The 21,524-nt window shown below is 43.8% G+C and overlaps 1 protein-coding gene across 3 annotated transcripts in view; it reads left to right on the top strand.

The window, feature by feature from the left end:
- ZNF609 (zinc finger protein 609) overlaps positions 1 to 21,524 on the top strand; it is a 274,508-nt gene that overhangs the window by 248,505 nt on the left and 4,479 nt on the right. For 2 of the 3 annotated variants that reach the window (XM_004466646.4, XM_071214239.1), the window contains 6 exons: positions 8,117 to 8,204; positions 14,562 to 16,899; positions 18,023 to 18,389; positions 20,166 to 20,341; positions 20,580 to 20,796; positions 21,289 to 21,367. In XM_004466646.4, coding sequence (XP_004466703.1) covers positions 8,117 to 8,204; positions 14,562 to 16,899; positions 18,023 to 18,389; positions 20,166 to 20,341; positions 20,580 to 20,796; positions 21,289 to 21,362 — 3,260 coding nt within the window. In that variant the 3' untranslated portion in view covers positions 21,363 to 21,367. The remainder of the gene's footprint in view (positions 1 to 8,116; positions 8,205 to 14,561; positions 16,900 to 18,022; positions 18,390 to 20,165; positions 20,342 to 20,579; positions 20,797 to 21,288; positions 21,368 to 21,524) is intronic. The other variant, XM_004466648.5, reaches the window with a different exon arrangement.

The raw sequence follows: 21,524 nt of genomic DNA on the forward strand, positions 1-21,524 counted from the left end.
ATGGTCACAGTCATTGAGCCCATTCCTTCATTGGAAGCTTCTAATCAGCTTTTCAGGCCGGCGACAGACTTGGCCCAGTGGTTAGGGCGTCCGTCTACCACATGGGAGGTCCGTGGTTCAAACCCCGGGCCTTCTTGACCCGTGTGGAGCTGGCCCATGCGCAGTGCTGATGTGCGCAAGGAGTGCCCTGCCACGTAGGGGTGTCCCCCACGTAGGGGAGCCCCACGCGCAAGGAGTGCACCCCATAAGGAGAGCCGCCAGCGCAAAAGAAAGTACAGCCTGCCCAGGAATGGTGCTGCACACACGGAGAACTGACACAACAAAAGGAAACACAGATTGCCGTGCTGCTGACAACAATAGAAGCAAAGAAGACGCAGCAAAATAGACACAGAGAACAGACAACCGGGGTGGGGGGCAAGGGGAGAGAAATAAATAAATAAATCTTTAAAAAAAAAAGATTTATTTATTCTCTCCTCCCCTCCCCCCCCCCCCCATTCCACCACTTGTCTGCTCTCTGTGTCCATTTGCTGTGTGTTCTGTGTCTGCTCATATTCTCATTAGGCAGCTCTGGGAACCAATCCTGGGACTTTCCAGAGAGAGACAATTACTTTCTTGCGCCACCTCAGTTCCCCTGTTCTGTTACGTCTTCTTTCTTTCTGTCCTCTGTATCTCTTATTGCATCATCTTGCTGCGCTAGCTCTCCATGTCAGCCAGCACTCCTGAGCAGGGCAGCTTTCCTGCAAGAGGCAGCATTCCCACACAGGGTGGGACTCCTGCAGGGGGCCGCATTCCCTCATGGGCCAGCACTCCACATAGGCCAGCTTGCCACATGTGCCAACTTGCTCTCACCAGGAGGCCCTGGGCATCAAACCCTGGACTTCTTATATCATAGATGGAAGCCCAATTGGTTGATCCACAGCCATTTCTCCCTCCTTTTTTTAATGAGATACAAGAGATTGAACCCAGAACCTTGTACTTGGGAAGCAGGTGCTCAACCACTGAGCTACACCTGCTCCCCTGTTCTTAAATATAAGCAGATATCCAAAGATGATCATACAGCTGAGGAAAGCCTCTAACATGAAAGTAAGAGCCAAAATAATAACATGCAGTGCTTTTGTTTTCTGTTTCTATATAACAAATTACCCCAAAAGTTTATGGTTTAAAACAATTTTTTCAAACACCAAGGAATGAAAGGAAAGTTTCAGGGAGCACCAACAAAATATAGTAAAATTTAGAATGGAGAAAGTTGATGGCACTTTGACTCAATAGTAATTTCTACACAATGAGAGATACAAGTCAGGGAGCAGAGGTGGCCCAGGCGATCAGTCATCTCCCTCCTGCATGGGAGGTCTGGAGTTTGGTTCCTGATGCCTCCTAAAAGAAAAGAGATAAGGTCCTGGATTTGATTCCCAGTGCCTCCTAAAGAAGACAAGCAAGACAGCAGGCTGATGTGACAAGATAACACAACAAGAGACACAAGGAGGAAAATATAATAAGAGACAACAAAGCAGGGAGAAGAGGTAGCTCAAGCGATTAGGCACATCCCTCCCACATGGGAGGTCCCAGGTTCAGTTGTGGCTCAAGTGGCTCATGCAGCTTCCCATGTACAAGGTCCCAGGTTCAATCCCTGGTACCTCCTAAAAAAAATAAAAATTTTTTAAAAAGTGAACTAGAAAAGCTCTAAAGACAAACAAGAAGAAGTGGACATAAATTTTCTACTTAAGGTTTTGGGGATAAAGAAAAAAAAGCTGCAGTGAAAAATCAAAAGCCGTGAGGCCCAAACATGAATACATATAACTTCCCAATTTATATCAACTGCCTAAAAGCTGTCCATTACAACTGAAACCCATATAACCTGGTCAGAAATAAGGAAAATAAAAGAATGCAATCACAGAAAACAAATAATGTTAGATGAAAATAAGCTCACACAACTGGATTATAAAGGGTAAGAAGTAAGCCTCTATAAGAGTGTTAATAGAAGCAATAAACAGAAATTAACATTAAAAACTACAAATAATAGAATAATCAGAGGGGAAACTATTAAATAGATATGCTTAAAACTATTAAAGTGCTAACAAAGGAAGAAAATGGTAGATTTGAAAAAGGAAATAAAACTTGTAAATACTGTATATAATAATATTTGAACTGCAAACTCAATGGACAGACTAAGACAGAAACCAAATGGAGACTTGGTTACCTGGGAGATCTAAAGAAATCACTAGCATGTCACACAGAAAGTTAAGCAGATTGTGATAGTGATTGGTTGGGAGCATGAGGAGTATTCTGGGATGTTCATGATATTCTGTTTCTTCATCTGGGGACTAGTTACATGAGCGTGCTCAGTTTGTGAAAATTCATTAAACTATTCAACTAAGAGTGATCTAGAGAAGCAAATGTGGCTCAGGCAACTCAGCTCCTGCCTACCACATGGGAGGTTGCAGGTTCATATCCTGGTGCCTCCTACAGAAGACAGCAGGCTGGCACAATAGGTAGGCATGGCAAGCTGACACAAGAGACACGAGAAGAGGAAACATAATGAAGAGACTCAGGAAAGTGGGGAGCAGAGGTTCCTGGTATCTCCTAAAGAAGACAGCAAGCTGACACAACAAGATGACGCAACAAGAGACACGGAGGAAAAACAATGAGAGACATAACAAAGCAGGGAGCAGAGGTGATGGCTCAAACAATTAGACACCTTCTTCCCACAAAGAAGGTCCCAGGTTTGACTCCCGGTGCCTCCTAAAAAGAAACAGGAAAGATGAACAGACACAGCAAGTGCAAGTTACAAGGGGGTGGGGAGAAATAAATAAAAGAAAATCTTTTTAAAGAAAAGAGTGATCTACTTCATAAAGAGGTAGAAAGTGTTGAGCACTGGTACAAAAAGCATAGGATATGTAACATTCAAAATTGCAAAGGAGAAATGGTAATAGCCTAAGTTCTATCAATCTTAGAGAAGTCAAAAAAGGAGTAAAAACATAAAGAAAAACATAATGAATAGAAATATAAAACAAAATAAGATGGTTGAAATAAATCCAAATATGTCTACTTATTTAAATATATAGTTAAGGTTAGATTTGCTAAAATAACATAATTTTATTTTTTAAAAATCATACCTAAAACATGACTATATGAAGTTTAAAATTTTTGTAAAATGAAAAATGAGCAACCAAGTATTATTTATATGGTGATACTATATTAGTGAATAAATTGTAATATATATCTATTACAGATTCAGGACATTATTAATTAATAATTAAAAAACAATTCACCAAGTAGACACTATAATTTCAATAATGAATATCTGTAATTTAGGACCTGATAGAAAACTAAAGGTATTTTGAAACAAAAAAAGATGAGAGACTTTAACACTGCTGAATTCTAAGAAATGAATTTTAATAAGGAAGAAATAAAGCTCAGAAAAAAGAAATGGATTGTAAGATGCAAAACAAAAAATAAAATTGGAAACAAAACAAAAACAATTTTTTTACTGTGTTCTTTGTATTGATTAAGTATGTACATAGGGCTCTGCTGGGCTATTCTTTTTTTTTTTTTTTTTTTAAGATTTTTTTTTTCTCTCCTCTTCCCCCTGCCGCCAGGTATCTGCTCTCTGTGTCCATTCGTTGTGTGTTCTTGTGTGTCTGCTTGTATCCTTGTCAGCAGCACCCTGAATCTGTATCTCGTTTTGTTGCGTCATCTTGCTGTGTCAGCTCTCCATGTGTGCGGCGTCACTGCTGGGCAGGCTGGACTTTTTTTGCTCTGGGCAGCTCTCCTTACAGGGTGCACTCCTTACGCGTGGGGCTCCCCTATACAGGGGACACCCCTGCGTGGCACGGAACTCATTACATGCATCAACACTGCGCTTGGGCCAGCTCATCACACAGGTCAGGAGGCCCTGGGTTTGAACCTTGGACACATATAGCCTCTACCATTTGGTAGGTGGACACCCTATCCATTGGGCCAAATCCACTTCCCTGGACTATTCTTTTGTTCTACTTCGCATAACATGGAAATACTCAGTGGTATTCCTCTGACATTTGGCCTGGTCTGGTGAGTCCAAGAGACTTCACTCACATATCTGATGCCTTGTGAACATCTGAAAGGCTGGACTTCATTGGCCCACTCACTTTCTCCATACAGTCTCAAGACATCTCACAGTCTCTTCTGCTGAGAAGTTGTGCTTCTTGTATTGCAGCTCAGGTCTCCAAGAAACGGAAGTTGCTGGTCCTCCTAAAAGCTGGTCCTAGAACTAGCATTGTCTCATTTCTGCCACAATTTATTGGTCAAAGCAGCCAGCCTAGATTAACAAAAGGAGTAAAAAAATTCCGTCTCTCCAAGAGAGTAGTAATATAGAATTTGAGGCCATCTTCAATCTTCAGTGGTATCTGGGAGGAATTAGAAATCATCCAAGAAGGAAAAATTGGGGAGGGGGGAGAACTGTCATTAATATACTCAGAGATAAGAGGAGATATTTCATTCAAGAAAGAACAGAAGGTTATAAGATAAGGACATTTCACAGAATTAAAAATAACTTTTAGAAATTAAAAACACAACAGGAGAACTGAAAAAAATTAAGGGGAAACGGACTTGGCCCAGTGGTTAGGGCGTCCGTCTACCACATGGGAGGTCCGCGGTTCAAACCCCGGGCCTCCTTGACCCGTGTGGAGCTGGCCCATGCGCAGTGCTGATGCACGCGAGGAGTGCCGCGCCACGCAGGGGTGTCCCCCAAGTACGGGAGCCCTACGCACAAGGAGCGCGGAGCGCGCCCCGTAAGGAGAGCCGCCCAGCGGGAAAGAAAGTGCACTCTGCCCAGGAATGGCGCCGCCCACACTTCCCGTGCCGCTGATGACAACAGAAGCGGACAAAGAAACAAGATGCAGCAAATAGACACAGAGAACAGACAACCGGGGGAGGGGGGGAATTAAATAAATAAAAATTAAGAGTGAAAATAAAGATGAAAGTTTTCTCAGAAGGAGAATAAAAAGGCAAAGGAAAAAATTAAATTAAGCTGCCTTTTTTGTCATTTTATTTTTTGAAGTTGAAATAAAATTTGAAAAGAAAAGAAAAATACCCCCTTTTAGCTACAGGGGGAATAATGATAGTGAGAAAATAGACATTCCACAGGTGACTTTCTGTAGCTGCAACTAAACACAGACAGCTTCTTTGTAGAAGGAAATGATTGGATGGACATTTATTGTGCTTTCCACATTCCAAAGCATTTTCAGATAAATTATTTATGTTATTTGATGCCGTCAAAGTCAGAATCTATAATGGAGTATAGATTACCGGGGCATGGAGTAGAGGAGTAAGGCTTAAATAATACAGAGTTCCTAGTTGGGGTGATGGAAATGTTTTGGTAATGGGTAGTGGTGATAATAGCACACACAAAATTGTGAACATAATTAGCACTGAAATACATATCTGAATATGATTAAAGGAGAAATGTTAGAGGCTATGTATGGTAACCAAATAAGAAAAAAATATATTTTTTAAAGATACTTTTAAAAATACACTGTATTTTTACGGATGTGGCTCAACCAATTGGGCTCCCGTCTACCATATAGGAGGTCCAGGGTTTGATGCCCAAGGCCTCCTGTAATATTTTAGCATTTTCCTGTTGGTTGAAATTATTTCAAAATTAGAAGTTTAAAAATAAAAAGTTGTCACAAAAATTAAATGAAAAAGTTGCGTCCATGTCACACATTTTATACCAGGTTAAATTACAAATGGATAAAAGATTTAAATACAAAAAATGAAGTCATAAAAGTACTAGAGGGGAAACGGACTTGGCCCAGTGGTTAGGGCATCCGTCTAACACATGGGAGGTCCACGGTTCAAACCCTGGGCCTCCTTGACCCATGTGGAGCTAGCCCATGCGCAGTGCTGATGCACGCAAGGAGTGCCCTGCCATGCAGGGGTGTACCCCGCGTAGGGGAGCCCCACGTGCAAGGAGTACGCCCCGTAAGAAGAGCCGCCGCCCAGCGTGAAAAGAAAGTGCAGCCTGCCCAGGAATGGAGCCGCCCACACTTCCCTTGCCGCTGACAACAGAAGCGGACAAAGGAACAAGACACAGCAAATAGACACGGAGAACAAACAATCGGGGGGGGGGGGGATTAAATAAATAAATAAATCTTTAAAATAAAATATAAAAATCATAGAAAATCATTTAAAAAAAAAAAGTACTAGAGGAAACCATGAGGGGAAAATGAGAAAACTGTTATTTAATTAAGTCATGAAATGGGGAAAGCCTTTTTGAAATAAGACCAAAAACTCAGAAGCCATAAAATAATAATAAACTTACCATTGAAGTAAATAATTCTGCATAGCGTTAACCACCATTAGCAAAGTCAGCTAACAAATGACAAACTGAGGGAATTAGCCAATTCATATTATAAACAAAAGTCTTACTCCAGTATATTAAAAGCCACCAATAAGAAACAGACTAAATTCAGTAAAAAATGAGCAAAGGATATGAACAGCCATTTAGTGGCCACAAAATACAAATCTCTTTTAAACATGAAGTGATGTACAAATTCATAATAAGAAAAAAATAAAACTACCTAAAAACACTATTTTTCTCCTATCACATTGGCAAAGATCAAAGAGTTTTATAACACTATGTTGCCAGGGGCTCATAAGTACTACTGGTGGGTGTATAAATTTGAACATCCACTTTGAGGGCAATTAGGCAGTTATTTATTAAGACTCCAGATACAAGAGTTCTGTGTGATAACACTTTTACTTACCAGAATTTGCCTTACATACTCTTATAATTAAGATAAAATGTTTGCACAAGGTTATTCATTGCATCGTTACCTGTAATAGCAAAGGAGTGAAGCAACCTAAGTGTCCATCAACAGGGTACTGATTAAATGAGTCGTGGTACAATCATTCAAATGTAATCATTAAAAAAGAAAGAAGCAGGGAAGTGGATGTGGCTCAATCGATTGGGCTCCCGTCTACCATATGAAGGCCCTGGGTTTGCATCTCAGGACCTCCTTGTGAAGGCAAGTTGGCCCGCACCCGTGGAGAGCTGACAGCCCGTGCCATGCGCACAGAGAGCTGCCGCAGCAAGATGATCCAACAAAGGGAGACAAGCAGATACAGAAGAATGCATAGCAAATGAACACAGAGCAGACAGCAAGCAAGAGGCAAGGAGGGGGGCCCAGTCAAATAAAATAAATCTTTAAAAGAAAAGAAAGAAAGAAGCAGTTTTATGTGTATTGATATGGAATGACCTAAAATATATGGTTACATGAAAAAATACATATTGCTGCCATTTAAGGGAAGAATGTATAAAATATTTGCTTATATATGTGTAAAATATCACTGGAAGAATACATGTAACTGGAGGACTGGAGAGTAGTGACAGAAGGGACACTTCATTTTATATTGGGATTTGGGGAGATACCTTTCAAATTTTGTATATGACTATATTACCTATTCAAAAGCATTTTTAAATAAAATGAACAACATGACAGGAATATTCATTGTGGCATCATTTAAGAGCAAAATGTGCAAAAAACTTAAATGTCCACCAACAGGAGAATGTATGCATCATGGTCAAATCATACAATGTAATACTTCCTTGAGAGCAGTTAAAATTTCATGTTATTATGGATAAACCTCAAATTTGTAATGTTTAAGAAAGGTAAGTTGCAAAATTATATCCCTGCATGATCCCATTCTTGAAGAGTTTGAAAATAAGTCAGTAATGCTCTTCAACTGTGATGTTTTATTCTTTAGAAAAATCTTATGCAAGTATGACACAAAATCTTAAGAGTTTGTTTAGCTGGAGAGTAGGTATATCAGTTTTTAATAAGGTATTCTTTGTACTTTTTCAGTATGTTTGAAATATTGCATGATTGAAAAAAAATAAGAAAACATGCCTTGACCGTGCCATAAAATCTTTGCAACTATTGTCAGTTCTTAGGATTCCCAGAAGTGCTGTAAGCAGTTCCCATGGAACTATTCCAGCCCAGTCCTGTTGGTATCATGGGAACCCAGAACACCCCCTAGACCCTACTACAGAAGTCACAGTGTTGCTCAAGTGGAAAGCATTCTTCTCAGTAGCCAGCAAGATTTGTCTTATCTATATCTGAGTCTTCTTGTTTTCCAGGGATGTTGGTGGTAAATGTAACATGGAGGAACAAGACCTATGTAGGTACACTTCTTGACTGTACACGACATGATTGGGCACCCCCAAGGTAAGCAGTCTATAGCTTTTAGTTTATATTAGTCTGAACTATCCTAATCAGCAAATGTATAAACGTTTATCCTACTAGAGCTGTGGCATACCTGGCTTTTAAAGAGCATTATAGTATAGAGACAAGAGAAGGCACTGTATTTAATTGGCATTCAAGGAGAATAAATGAATTAGGTATTGAAGCATTGGCAGTATGTGTAAGATGGGGAGGAATGGGGGAGGAAACCCAGCCTTGTCTGGAATTATTGAATTCTGGCTACTACCTGTAGTCACCCTGAGAGCAAGGTCTTAAAGTTTAAGTATGGGTGAACATTCATTGATGAGACTTTTTGATAATACGTATGGTATTAGTCAGGGTTCTCTAGAGAAACATAATCAACAAGAGTTATCTGTCAATAGCAAGAGATTTTATCAGTCTCTCATGCAACCATGGGAATGTACAAGTCCAGGTTCCACCGGCAGGCTACAACCAGGGGCTCCAGTGAAAGTCCAGGGAAGGTCCTTGATGAGTTCAGGGAGACACTGGTTGTCCAGAGATGAGCTGGGAAATTCTCCCTCAATGCTGGAATCACTTCCCTTTTTAAGGCATTCAGCTAATTGGATAAAGCATCACTCATTGCTGATGGCAATCTCCCTGATTGATGTTATTGTAATCATCTATCTATGATTTACCAATGCAGTAAAGTCATTGGTGACTAAAGTCCATAAATAACCTTATATTACAGTTAGCCCAGTGCTTGCTTGACCAAACAGCTGGACACAATTACCTGGCCAAGTTGACACATTAGCCTAACCATCACAGTCCACCTCTTGTCAACTTGACAGCCATACTCATTACCTTAAACCATACTTAGTCTCTAAGCAAAAACAATAACAGACATGAATATATATATATTTCCACCTAACAATTTTCAACTCTCCTGTGTACAACTGGAAACGCATTAATTCCCTACAGAATAAGGTGCAAGTTCTTGGGTAGTATTCACTCTTAAACTTGATATTATAACAAATATTATAACATAAAACTGATAAAAACTTGTTATATGATAAGGGAAAAGGTTGGGGAGGAAGATAAATTCGGTTTGTGTATACAATCATAATCTTAATCAAACAGGGAAGAAAGATTCATGACCATTACAGTCCTCATTTCTGTTACTGGTCACATGGTCGAAGTTCATATTTGTCACTACCTTCTTCCACTACCCATTCCATGTTTCCGTTACCCTCAGCAAGCACTTCAGCTGGCCGTGGTTCTTTGCCTAGTAGGGTGACCCAAACTTTCATTCCTAAAGATTCTGGGCCATTGTTAGTCCTGCTTGGTTTGGGTTGTTGTAATTTTCCATTGACTTTAATCATAGGGCATAGCAGTGCTAGGAGATGCCCTGTAGGATCTCCTGTATTCCAGGCAAACTCTTCTTTACCCCTATTATGTAGATGCAGTCCTATTTCCCCTTGATAGTCAGGATCAATCGCCCCAGCCAATACAGTAATTCCCTTCTTTGCCTGTTGATATAGAGGTAAGAGGAGCCCAAGAGTGGCCAGGTGGCAGTCTTAACTTCCAGTTCAGTGAAATCATTGTTGTGTTCCCTCATGGTAAGACACCTCCTTTTGAGACTAAAACCTATAGACCAGCAGAATTTGAGGTTGCAGGGACAGGAAGCAAAAATTTTCCTAATGGGTCACTAGGGGTAATAGTGAGTGGTGCCACTCCCATTTCTACCCCTTGATCGCTGGACCCATGGATCCTGGTTATGAGAGAAACAACACCACAGAGTAGATGCTGATTTAGAGCATACACAACCTCTTGGAGAACATTGCCCCAGCCCTGCAAGGTATTGCCACATAGTTGGTGCCATAATTGAGTTTTCAAAAGGCCATTCCACCGTTCTGTCAATCCAGTTGTTTCAGGGTGATGGGGAACATGGTAAGACCAGTGAATTCCATGGGCATGTGCCCATTCCTGCACATCATTTGCTGTGAAATGGGTTCCTTGATCAGAAGCAATGCTGTGTAGAATGCCATGGCAGTAGATAAGACATTCAGTAAGCCTGCAGATGGTAGTTTTGGAAGAAGCATTACATGCAGGAAATACAAATCCATATCCAGGGTATGTGTCTATTCTAGTTAAAACAAATTGTGGCCCCTTCCATGGTAAAAGTGGTCCAATGTAGTCAGCCTGCCACCATGTAGCACATGACACCTTGAGGAATGTTGCCATCTTGGGGGCTGAGTATGGGTCTCTACTCCTGGCAGATTGGGCACTCAGCAGTGGCTGTAGCCAAGTCAGCCTTGGTGAGGGGAAGTCCATGTTGCTGAGCCTATGCATAACCTCCATCTCTACCTCCATGGCCACTTCGTTCATGAGCCCATTGGGCAATGACTGGAGTGGCTGGGAAAAGAGGTTGAGCATTAGCCACAGAGCGGGTCATCTTATCCACTTGATTATTAAAATCTTCCTCTGCTGAAGTCACCCTCTTGTGAGCATTCATGCAGGACACAAATATTTTCATGTTTTTTTGCCCACTCAAAAAGGTCTATCCACATACCTCTTCCCCAGACCTCTTTGTCACCAATTTTTCAATCATGTTCCTTCCAATTCCCTGAGCATCCAGCCAAACAATTGGCAACAATCCATGAATCAGTATACAAACGCACCTCTGGCCATTTCTTCTTCCAAGCAAAATGAACAACCAGCTGCACTTCTCTAAGTTCTGCCCACTGAAAGGATTTCCCCTCACCACAATCCTTCAGGGATGTCCCAAAAAGGGGCTGCAGTACTGCAGCTGTCCACTTTTGGGTGGTACCTGCATATCATGCAGAACCATCTGTAAACCAGGCCCAAGTTTTCTCATCCTCAGGTAACTGATTGTAAAGGACTCCCCAAAAAGCCAAAGCTGTAGGCTGGGAAAGAGAAGGTACATGGCAGGAGTTGGAAGGCACTTTGCTCAGGGCAGACTGGAGGCTCAGCAGTGCCGGCTTCAGTTTGGCTGGTACCCACCTCAGGACTGGGGGGAGGTCCAGACTCCTGGGACAGGTTGGAGGCTGCGTAATACAAGGTTGGCAAGGTATGGTCTCCACAGGGCAGGCCATCGCAGACTTATCTGGTAAAGTCTATGCAGAATTCAGGGTTCCAGTGTTTCCACCAATATCATCATCATCCCATATGTCTCCATTCCAATTCTCTGGATTCCAGTCTTTTCCAATCATTGCCTTCACTTTAACTGCAGAAACCCTGTGGGGTTGAGATTTAATTTCCTTTTTAAGTCTGCTACTTGTACTTTGAGAATCTGAGTTTGGTTCTCAGGTATTTCAAGCCTGTGGCTACAGGAGACAAGATTTTCTTTCAGAACACACATAGAAATTTCCCCATCATTCATGCAGTGCTTACATACATTTCAAATTTGAAACCTTTAACTCATCTCTTTTTTTTTTTTTTTAAGATTTATTATTTATTTATTTCTCTCCCCTTCCCCGCCCTCCCCCCGTTGTCTGTTCTCTTTGTCCATTGGCTGTGTGTTCTTCTGTGTCTGCTTGTATCTTGTCAGTGGCATCTGGAATCGTGTCTTTTTTTGTTGCGTCATCTTGCTGCATCAGCTCTCCATGTGTGCAGCATCATTCCTGTGCAGGCTGCACTTTTTTTGCACTGGGCAGCTCTCCTTATGGGGCGCATTCCTTGTGCATGGGGCTCCTCTCCTGGGGGACACCCCTGTGTGGCACAGCAGTCCTTGTGCACATCAGCACTGCACGTGGGCCAGCTCCACATGGGTCAAGGAGGCCTGGGGTTTGAACCGCGGACCTCCCATGTGGTAGGCAGACGCCCTAACCACTGGGCCAAGTGCGCTTCCCTCGCTTCCTTTTTTAAGGCATTCAATTGATTGGATAAAGCATCACTCATTGCTGATGGCAATCTCCCTGATTGATGTAATTGTTTGGGTTTTTTTTAAAGATTTATTTTTTTTTATTTCTTTCCCCTCCCCGCCCCCCCGAAGTTGTCTGGTCTCCGTGTCCATTTTGTTGTGTGTTCTTCTGTGACCACTTCTATCCTTATCAGCGGCACTGGGAATCTGTGTTTCTTTTTGTTGCGTCATCTTGTTGTGTCAGCTCTCCGTGTGTGCGGCACCATTCTTGGGCAGGCTGCACTTTCTTTTGCGCTGGGTGGCTCTCCTTACGGGGTGCACTCCTTGTGCGGGGGGCTCCCCTACGTGGGGGAGCACCCCTGCATGGCAGGGCACTCTTTGTGCACATCAGCACTGCGCATGAGCCAGCTCCACACGGGTCAAGGAGGCCCGGGTTTTGAACTATGGGCCTTCCATGTGGTAGGCGGACGCCCTATCCATTGGGCCAAGTCCACTTCCCTCGCTTCCCCTTTTAAGGCATTCAGTTGATTGGATAAAGCATCACTCATTGCTGATGGCAATCTGCCTGAATGATGTAATTGGTTTGTTTTTTTTTTAAGATTTATTTTATTTATTTCTCTCCCCTCCCCCCCCATTGTCTGCTCTCTGGGTCCATTCCCTGTGTGTTCTTCTGCATCTCTTTGCACTGTCAGGCAGCACTGGGCAACTCTCTCTTTTTCGTTGCGTCATCTTGCTGCATCAGCTCTCCATGTGTGCAGTGCCACTCCTGGGCAGGCTCCTGTTCTCTCACGTGGAATGGCTCTCCTTGCAGGGTACACACCTTGCACGTGGGGCTCCCCTTCGTGGGGGCGCCCCTGTTTGGCACAGCACGCCTTGCGCACGGCAGCATTGTATGTGGGCCAGCCCATGACACGGGTCAGGAGACCCTGGGGATCGAACTCTGGACCCTCCATATGGTAGACAGATGCTCTATCAGTTGAGCCACGTCCACTTCCCTGATTGATATAATTGTAATCAGCTATCTATAGTTTACCACTGCAGTAAAATCAATGGTGACTAAAGTCCATAAATGCCCTTGTATTACGATTAGCCCAGTGCTTGCTTGACCAAACAGCTGGGCACACTACCTGGCCAAGCTGACACATTAGCCTAACCATCACAGGTATTTTTCAGAAATTAAACTCAAAAACATTTTTAATTTTATGAATTCCACTAGACCATGTTTATTAGTTGTAATTTGACCTTAAGATTGACATTTCAGTCCACGGTACCTTAGAACTTGTTCCTAATATTAGTATAGTTTGCCAGGGTTTGGGTCTATGGAAAAATTATCATAAGCCTTCACCTGCCTACTGCCCCATAGAACAAAGATGGGCAAGAATGTTCCAAGGAAAAGTATTTTAAAGCTCTTGACTCCATGCCACTTTCTTTTTCTCAAGTGTGATTATGCTCTACCTAAGGATATTTGGTTATTTATTCCTTCCAGTTTTCAGAGATGCTGGACCAGGTTTTCTAGAGGCTTATTGTCTGACTATAGTCAAACTATCCAAAAGTTGCCCTGACAAGACTCAGAAGCAGATGCGCTAAGGCCAGTTTGTAAAGTTCTTTATATTTTCCCTTTGTATGTCTGGGAAACCTATTGAAAGGAAATATTTCTGCTTTGGATAGATACATTAGAATCCGGAGACACAGGAGCTGAGAGGATAAGTGATAACAGGGAAATAGTAAGTCACTTCATAGTAGGACTCCTCTGGGCACCCAAAGGAGATATTTGATGAAATTTGCCTTTTCTCTGCCATTAGCTGTGGCTCCCACTCTCTTAGAAACAGCCTGCTCCAGATGCTGCCAGAACAGGAGAGTCAGGACAGTCTTCTGGTCTACAAAATGAACCAACCTCAGCTGCGGGTTTAATTCTAGGCAGTATTTTGAGCTCCATGAGAAGCCATGAGGAATGACTTCTATGTGTGAATCTCCAAAAATTTGAAGAATTCAAGTATTTGGGGTTTAGGACTTGTTCAGGGGCCTCTTAATGCAAATGAGTACTTTGTTCTACCTGTCTAAACATTGTTGATGAGGTATGTAGGGGGAAAGCATTGGGCTGAAAATAGAGGCAGATTCTTGTCCAGACATTGCCATTAATCAACTATGCAAGTCACTTAACATGCCTGGCCTGTTTATTGGATGATTATCGAAGTCTTTCCTGAAACCATGACTGCAGCTGTATATGGGAAATGCAAACATGACTGCTCTTTGTCTTACAGGACAAACTCTGCATGGTTTAGAGGTAAATGTTAGGGAGTAATTTAAACTAGCATGCAGATAGATCCTGGAAGCTCATCACTTAGTACAATTCTCATGCATTCAAAAGATCCTTTAACAAATCATATTCATTGAAAGTGAAAATATTCACCTGGATATTTCTTCTATAGGTTGTAGCTAAACAGTTTGATGATATTTTCTATTCTTGTAATAATATCCTTTTGTGTTTGTCCTTTGCCAAGGTTCTGTGACTCCCCCACCAGTGACTTGGAAATGCGCAATGGTCGAGGTCGAGGGAAACGCATGCGTCCCAACAGTAACACACCTGTCAATGAAACAGCCACAGCCTCTGACAGCAAGGGGACCGGCAGCAGTAGCAAAACCCGGGCAGGAGCCAATAGCAAAGGCCGTCGGGGCAGCCAAAATTCTTCAGAGCATCGCCCACCTGCCAGCAGCACCTCTGAGGATGTCAAGGCTAGCCCTTCCTCCACTAATAAGCGGAAAAACAAACCCCTTTCAGACATGGAACTGAACTCTAGCTCAGAGGACTCCAAAGGGAGCAAGCGTGTCCGTACAAATTCCCTGGGTTCAGCCACTGGCCCCCTCCCTGGGACCAAGGTGGAACCCACTATTCTGGACAGAAATTGTCCCTCCCCAGTCTTGATTGACTGTCCCCACCCAAACTGCAACAAAAAGTACAAGCACATCAATGGACTTAAGTACCACCAAGCTCATGCCCATACAGATGATGACAGCAAGCCAGAAGCGGATGGAGACAGTGAGTACGGAGAGGAGCCCACCATCCATGCAGACCTCGGAAGCTGCAATGGTGCATCTGTCTCACAGAAAGGTTCCTTGTCCCCTGCCCGCTCAGCTACTCCCAAAGTTCGGCTCATAGAGCCCCATAGCCCCTCTCCTTCAAGCAAATTCAGCACAAAAGGCCTATGTAAGAAAAAGTTGAGTGGGGAAGGGGACACAGACCTCGGGGCCTTATCCAATGATGGATCTGATGATGGACCTTCAGTCATGGATGAAACAAGCAATGATGCCTTTGATTCTTTGGAAAGGAAGTGTATGGAAAAAGAAAAATGTAAAAAACCCTCTAGTTTGAAACCTGAAAAAATTCCTTCCAAGAGCTTAAAGTCAGCCCGGCCTATTGCCCCTGCCATCCCTCCTCAGCAAATCTATACCTTCCAGACAGCCACCTTCACAGCAACAAGCCCAGGCTCCTCCCCAGGCTTGACCACCACAGTGGTACAAGCCATGCCCAACAGCCCCCAACTCAAGCCCATTCAGCCCAAGCCCACTGTCATGGGAGAACCTTTCACAGTCAACCCTGCCTTGACCCCAGCCAAGGATAAGAAAAAGAAAGACAAAAAAAAGAAGGAATCTTCTAAAGAACTTGAAAATCCTCTGACCCCTGGGAAGGTGTGTCGAGCAGAAGAAGGCAAAAGCCCATTCAGGGAATCATCAGGAGATGGGATAAAAATGGAGGGGCTCCTAAATGGTTCATCAGACCCCCACCAGAGCCGACTTGCTAGCATCAAGGCTGAAGCTGACAAGATCTATAGTTTTACGGACAATGCCCCCAGCCCTTCAATTGGAAGTAGTAGCCGCCTAGATAGCACTACCCCTACCCAGCCCATGACTCCCTTACATGTAGTGACCCAGAATGGAGCTGAAGCCAGCTCTGTCAAAACCAACAGCCCTGCATATTCTGACATCTCCGATGCTGGGGAGGATGGGGAGGGCAAGGTGGACAGTGTCAAATCAAAGGACCCTGAGCAGTTGGTTAAGGAAGGGGCTAAGAAAACTCTTTTCCCCCCTCAGCCACAGAGCAAAGACTCACCATATTACCAAGGCTTTGAGAGTTACTACTCTCCAAGTTATGCACAGTCCAGCCCAGGGGCTCTGAATCCCAGCAGCCAGACAGTAGTAGACAGCCAGTCACTGAAGACAAAAAAAGATGAGGAGCCTGAGAGCATAGAAGGGAAAGTGAAGAACGATGTCTGTGAGGAGAAGAAACCAGAGCTGAGCAGTTCCAGTCAGCAGCCCTCTGTCATCCAGCAGCGTCCGAACATGTACATGCAGTCCCTGTACTACAATCAGTATGCCTATGTGCCTCCCTATGGCTACAGTGACCAGAGTTACCACAGCCACCTTCTGAGCACTAACACAGCTTACCGGCAGCAATATGAAGAACAACAGAAACGGCAGAGCTTGGAGCAGCAACGGGGACTGGACAAGAAGACAGAAATGGGCCTGAAGGAGCGGGAGGCAGCACTTAAGGAAGAGTGGAAGCAAAAGCCATCAATTCCACCAACTCTCACCAAGGCCCCCAGCCTGACAGACTTGGTGAAGTCAGGGCCCAGCAAAGCCAAGGAGCCAGGGGTTGACCCTACCAAATCTGTCATTATTCCCAAATTAGATGACTCTTCAAAACTCCCCAGCCAGGCCCCAGAAGGACTTAAAGTGAAGCTAAGTGAGGCTAGCCATCTAGGCAAGGAGACCTCTGAGGCTAAGGCAGGTGCTGAGTGTGGCCGCCAGGCAGAGGTGGATCCAATACTCTGGTACCGACAGGTAACTGTTGTCTTGGGAGGAAGTGTATTTGATAATCTCTCTTCGTCACAAATCAGGGCTGTCCTTAGGTAGGTATGCAACAGAATTGAGATTAGCAGGAAGAATCTATAGTTTTAGGGATTCTTTACCTTTGTAAATAATTTTAATGTTTTTTTTCTTAAAGCACTTTTATATCAGTAAAAGGAGATTTTCCTATTTGACAAAAAAGGCCCAGATAAGTTAGCTTGATTTGCCTGGGATTACTCAGGCCTTTACTAGCAGACCTAGGACTAGAATCCAGGTATCTTGATTCATAGTCCAGTTTTCTTCCACTGTTTGGTTCCTATGGAACAAATGAGTTAACGGTGGTCTCCCCATTTTAGAGTAGGCACAAAGTACACGACTCAGACTCACTTTTTTTTTTTTTTTAAATACCTGTACATTTATATTAAGAAAAAATGTAGGGAGCAAAGGTGGCTCAAATGATTGGGTGCCTCTCTCCCACATGTGAGGTCCCGGGTTCGGTTCCCAGTACCTCCTATAAAGATGACCAGAGAGTAGACAGCGAGCTTGAACAACGAGGAGTAAGGGATGGGGGAAGAATAAATAAAAAGAAAAAATGTAGTGCTTATGTTCAAACATGTATGTCTGACCTACTTTTAAAAGGATATTACAGGTAGAATTAGAACTAAGAACTTAGAGTCTCCTATCTTGCTCAGTTTATGAGATGCAGAATGTCTTCCCTGCCATCTTAATTCTCCCCCTTTGGACCTGGGCAGCATGTACAGCTTCCTACCTTCTAGGCCTGCCCTGAAGAAGTAAAATAAACAACTAAATATCCTCGGAAAAGGGGCACCCTCCTCCGTTCAAGTTGTTTCCCCAGAATGCTTTTTCTCTCCCAGAGGAACATCCACTGGTGGATTTTCCTTTTCTTTCTCCCCACCTTGTCTCTCTTCTTTTTTGGGGGGGTGGAGGTGCAGATGAGGGACCCAGGTTGGGTTATAAATGAAGATCAGTAGAGGCTGAGATAATACTCTGCCCAGGTGTCTCATTATTATCTGCTCTGGTGTTTCTTCTGGGACCTTGGGGCTGAAACATCTCTCTTATCTGTATAACACTCAACCCTCATTCTGTGATTGTGTAGGAAGCAGAGCCCCGGATGTGGACATATGTTTATCCTGCCAAATACTCAGACATCAAGTCAGAGGATGAGCGGTGGAAAGAGGAGCGGGACCGCAAATTGAAGGAGGAAAGGAGTCGGAATAAGGATTCTGTCCCCAAAGAGGATGGGAAGGAAAGCACAAGTAGTGACTGCAAGCTGCCCCCATCTGAGGAATCTCGCCTTGGGAGCAAGGAACCTCGACCAAGTGTCCATGTGCCTGTGTCCTCCCCGCTCACACAGCACCAGTCGTACATCCCCTACATGCATGGCTACTCCTACAGCCAGTCATATGATCCCAACCACCCCAGCTACCGGGGCATGCCTGCTGTGATGATGCAGAACTACCCAGGTACAGCACCCGAGTGCCATTGCTGTTCCATTAACTGGGAAGAGAAATGAAGCACCAATTTAAAATTGAGTTTTCTTGCTTAGCACTAAAAAAGCTTATTGAGGCTTGGTTAGGATGATAACCCTTTTTTGAGTGTTTTTCTGTGAAATGGCCATACTAATCACAGTCTGTGGGACAGCCTCTCGCTTCCATGCTCCAGCTAGAGGGTTTTCTCTACAGTCAGTTTTCACTGTAAATTGAAGATAAAACTTTCTACCAGTGCCGTCTTCCCTTAGCTGGTATTTTTTAAAGTGTAACTCTAAGTTCTACAATGCGTTAGACACTGTGGAGAATATAAAAAGTTGAAAGATTTAAGGACCTTAAAACTTAACTGTAAGGAAGCGAACTTTGCCCAGTGGTTCGGGTGTCCGTCTACCACATGGGAGGTCCGCGGTTCAAACCCTGGGCCTCCTTGACCCGTGTGGAGCAGGCCCACGCGCAGTGCTTATGTGTGCAAGGAGTGCCCTGCCACGCAGGGGTGTCCCCGCATAGGGGAGCCCCACGCGCAAGGAGTGCACCCTGTAAGGAGAGCCGCCCAGCGCGAAAAAAAGTTCAGCCTGCCCAGGGATGGTGCCGCACACATGGAGAGCTGACACAGCAAGATGACGCAACAGAAAGACAGATTCCCGTGCCTCTGACAACAACAGAAATGGACAAAGAAGAACACACAGCAAATAGACACAGAGAACAGACAACTGGGGCAGGGGGGAAGGGGAGAGAAATAAATAAATCTTTAAAAAAAAAACAAAAAACTTAATTGTAGCAGGAGACACATGGAACAATAAAAATTCAAACCAGGACAATATATATATTCAATTGCCAGATCATGTTCAGCAGTAATGTTGGGAGGCAATCAGAGATGGGAAGATTGGGGGAATTCCAGCTAGAAAAGTTCAGCTTAGGAAAAATAAGCTCTTTACACCGCTGTTGATGAGTTCTTGGACAGGGCAAAGGAAGTGCAGGTGTAGTACGGGTTTAAATGTTTAAGTTGTTAGAAGAAAATGTTCTTACTCAACCTTGGCTCACTGATTTATGTTGCTGGAGGAGCCATACAGGATACTTCTGGGATGGAAGGGCACTTCCTTAATTCACTCCTTAGAGCTCCTAAACTCCCTATAGGAAAGCAACCTAAATAGCCTTGATGCTCTGATGTAACATTATAAAGCAAACTCTAAATAGGACAGGTAAGCTTTTCAAACAAAGATAGGAAGTTGTCTCACCTCATAGTATTCCATCTATATAAAACTCAAAAACCTGCTCTGTGCCAAGCATAGTACTTGGTGATTTATTTCCATTATCCTATTTAATCTTCCTTGTCACGCCGTGGAATAGGTATTAGTATCTTCATTTTGATGGTGAGGAAACTGAAGCTCAAAAAGTTAATTTGCTAGTAAGTTTCAGAGATGGAATTTTAGCCCAGGGCCATTTGAGTCCAAATACTGTGATCTTTCCACTTTACTATTTCACCTCTCTCAGATGAGTTTCTGAGACTGGTTCAAAGAACATTAGTAGAGGTTGGCTGGAGGAAACCAAGAGTCATACGCTTAACATGCCTTAGAGCTCTGGGACTCTACCTAGGGAAGAAAGGACAAGCCAATAGTCTCAGCCAGAGGATACCATGGTATAAAATATCTCAGCCTGTGCCTTGAAAAGCTGATGCCCACCTAACCAAGCACACTGAAGCTGAGTTTCTTCCACCTCTCCCATCTCCTTCACTGGTTTTTATTTCTTCCCCAGGTTCATACCTGCCTTCCAGCTATTCTTTCTCCCCATATGGCAGCAAAGTGTCAGGGGGTGAAGATGTTGATAAGGCACGAGCCAGCCCCAGTGTCGGCTGTAAATCCAGCTCAGAGTCTAAAGCCCTGGACATCTTGCAGCAGCATGCCAGTCATTACAAGAGCAAGTCTCCCACGGTAAGAGAAGTGCAGCAATGCTAGCTGTTATCCAGAGACTGGTAAGACCAGATCCAGGGTCTGGAAGAAAGAGGGCAAGTTCAGGCTGTACCATCATGCAGCTTGGCTAGCTTGAATTGACCCTACCAGGGGAACCTCCTTGATTCAATTAGGTGTCCTGCATATTTAGGGAGTCACTGTGGGTCCTGGGCATGTGTGTGTCTCACTATAGTGCTTTTGTGTCTGCTTTCCTTTCCAGATAAGTGATAAAACTCCTCAGGAGAGAGATCGGGGAGGCTGTGGGGTGGTTGGGGGTGGTGGCAGCTGTAGCACCGTCGGGGGAGCAGGTGGAGGTGAAAGGAGTGTAGACCGGCCCCGCACCTCACCTTCCCAGCGCCTGATGTCCACACACCACCACCACCACCATTTGGGGTACTCGTTGCTCCCAGCACAGTACAACTTACCCTATGCAGCAGGTGAGCTTTTCTCCACCTCCTATCTTTTTGTCTCTATCCTAGTATCCTAGTAGCACTGCCCACAGCAAGGGGCCCCAGGCAAGACACTTTTTTAAAAATTTTAAATTTTTTGGAGCTCCAAGCCTGTCTAGAACCCTAGCCTCCTACAGACATTCACTAATGCATATGGCAGTTGTTTCCTTTCTTGGAGGTTTAGGAACTCTAAACGTCCTCCAGAATATTGGATTTGATATTCAAAAGAATAAAGAACAGGTATTCTCATGACCAAAAACAAAACATGCAACTGAAAAGTAGAACCTTACTATCTATCCCCAGCCACTGTATCAGGCCAAATATCAGAATTTTTTTTCTCAGTGTCCCAAAACTCAATGGAGCTAGGAATTTAAGGGGCATTTCCTCCCAATAACACCTTTCCAATACCCTGCTAAAGGAAGAGTGCATGGTAGGAGGGCCCTGGGAGCACTACACTAACATGTTCTCCTCCTCACATAGGGCTTTCTTCTACAGCCATTGTTGCCAGCCAGCAAGGCTCAACTCCCTCACTCTACCCACCCCCCCGGAGGTGAGAATGGTAAGTAACTATGGTTAATTTGGGGCAACACCTAGAGCAGGGATAGGCCATTCCTGGATTACAAATCCCCTTGGAACCCAGGTGGCGGGATGGCTCTGTGGGCTCAGCAGCATGGGAACGGGGACACCCAGCTAAGCCTAATACCAGAATCTCCCAT

The sequence above is a fragment of the Dasypus novemcinctus genome, chromosome 3, assembly GCF_030445035.2.
Source record: "Dasypus novemcinctus isolate mDasNov1 chromosome 3, mDasNov1.1.hap2, whole genome shotgun sequence".
In the NCBI taxonomy this organism is placed as follows: domain Eukaryota; kingdom Metazoa; phylum Chordata; class Mammalia; order Cingulata; family Dasypodidae; genus Dasypus; species Dasypus novemcinctus.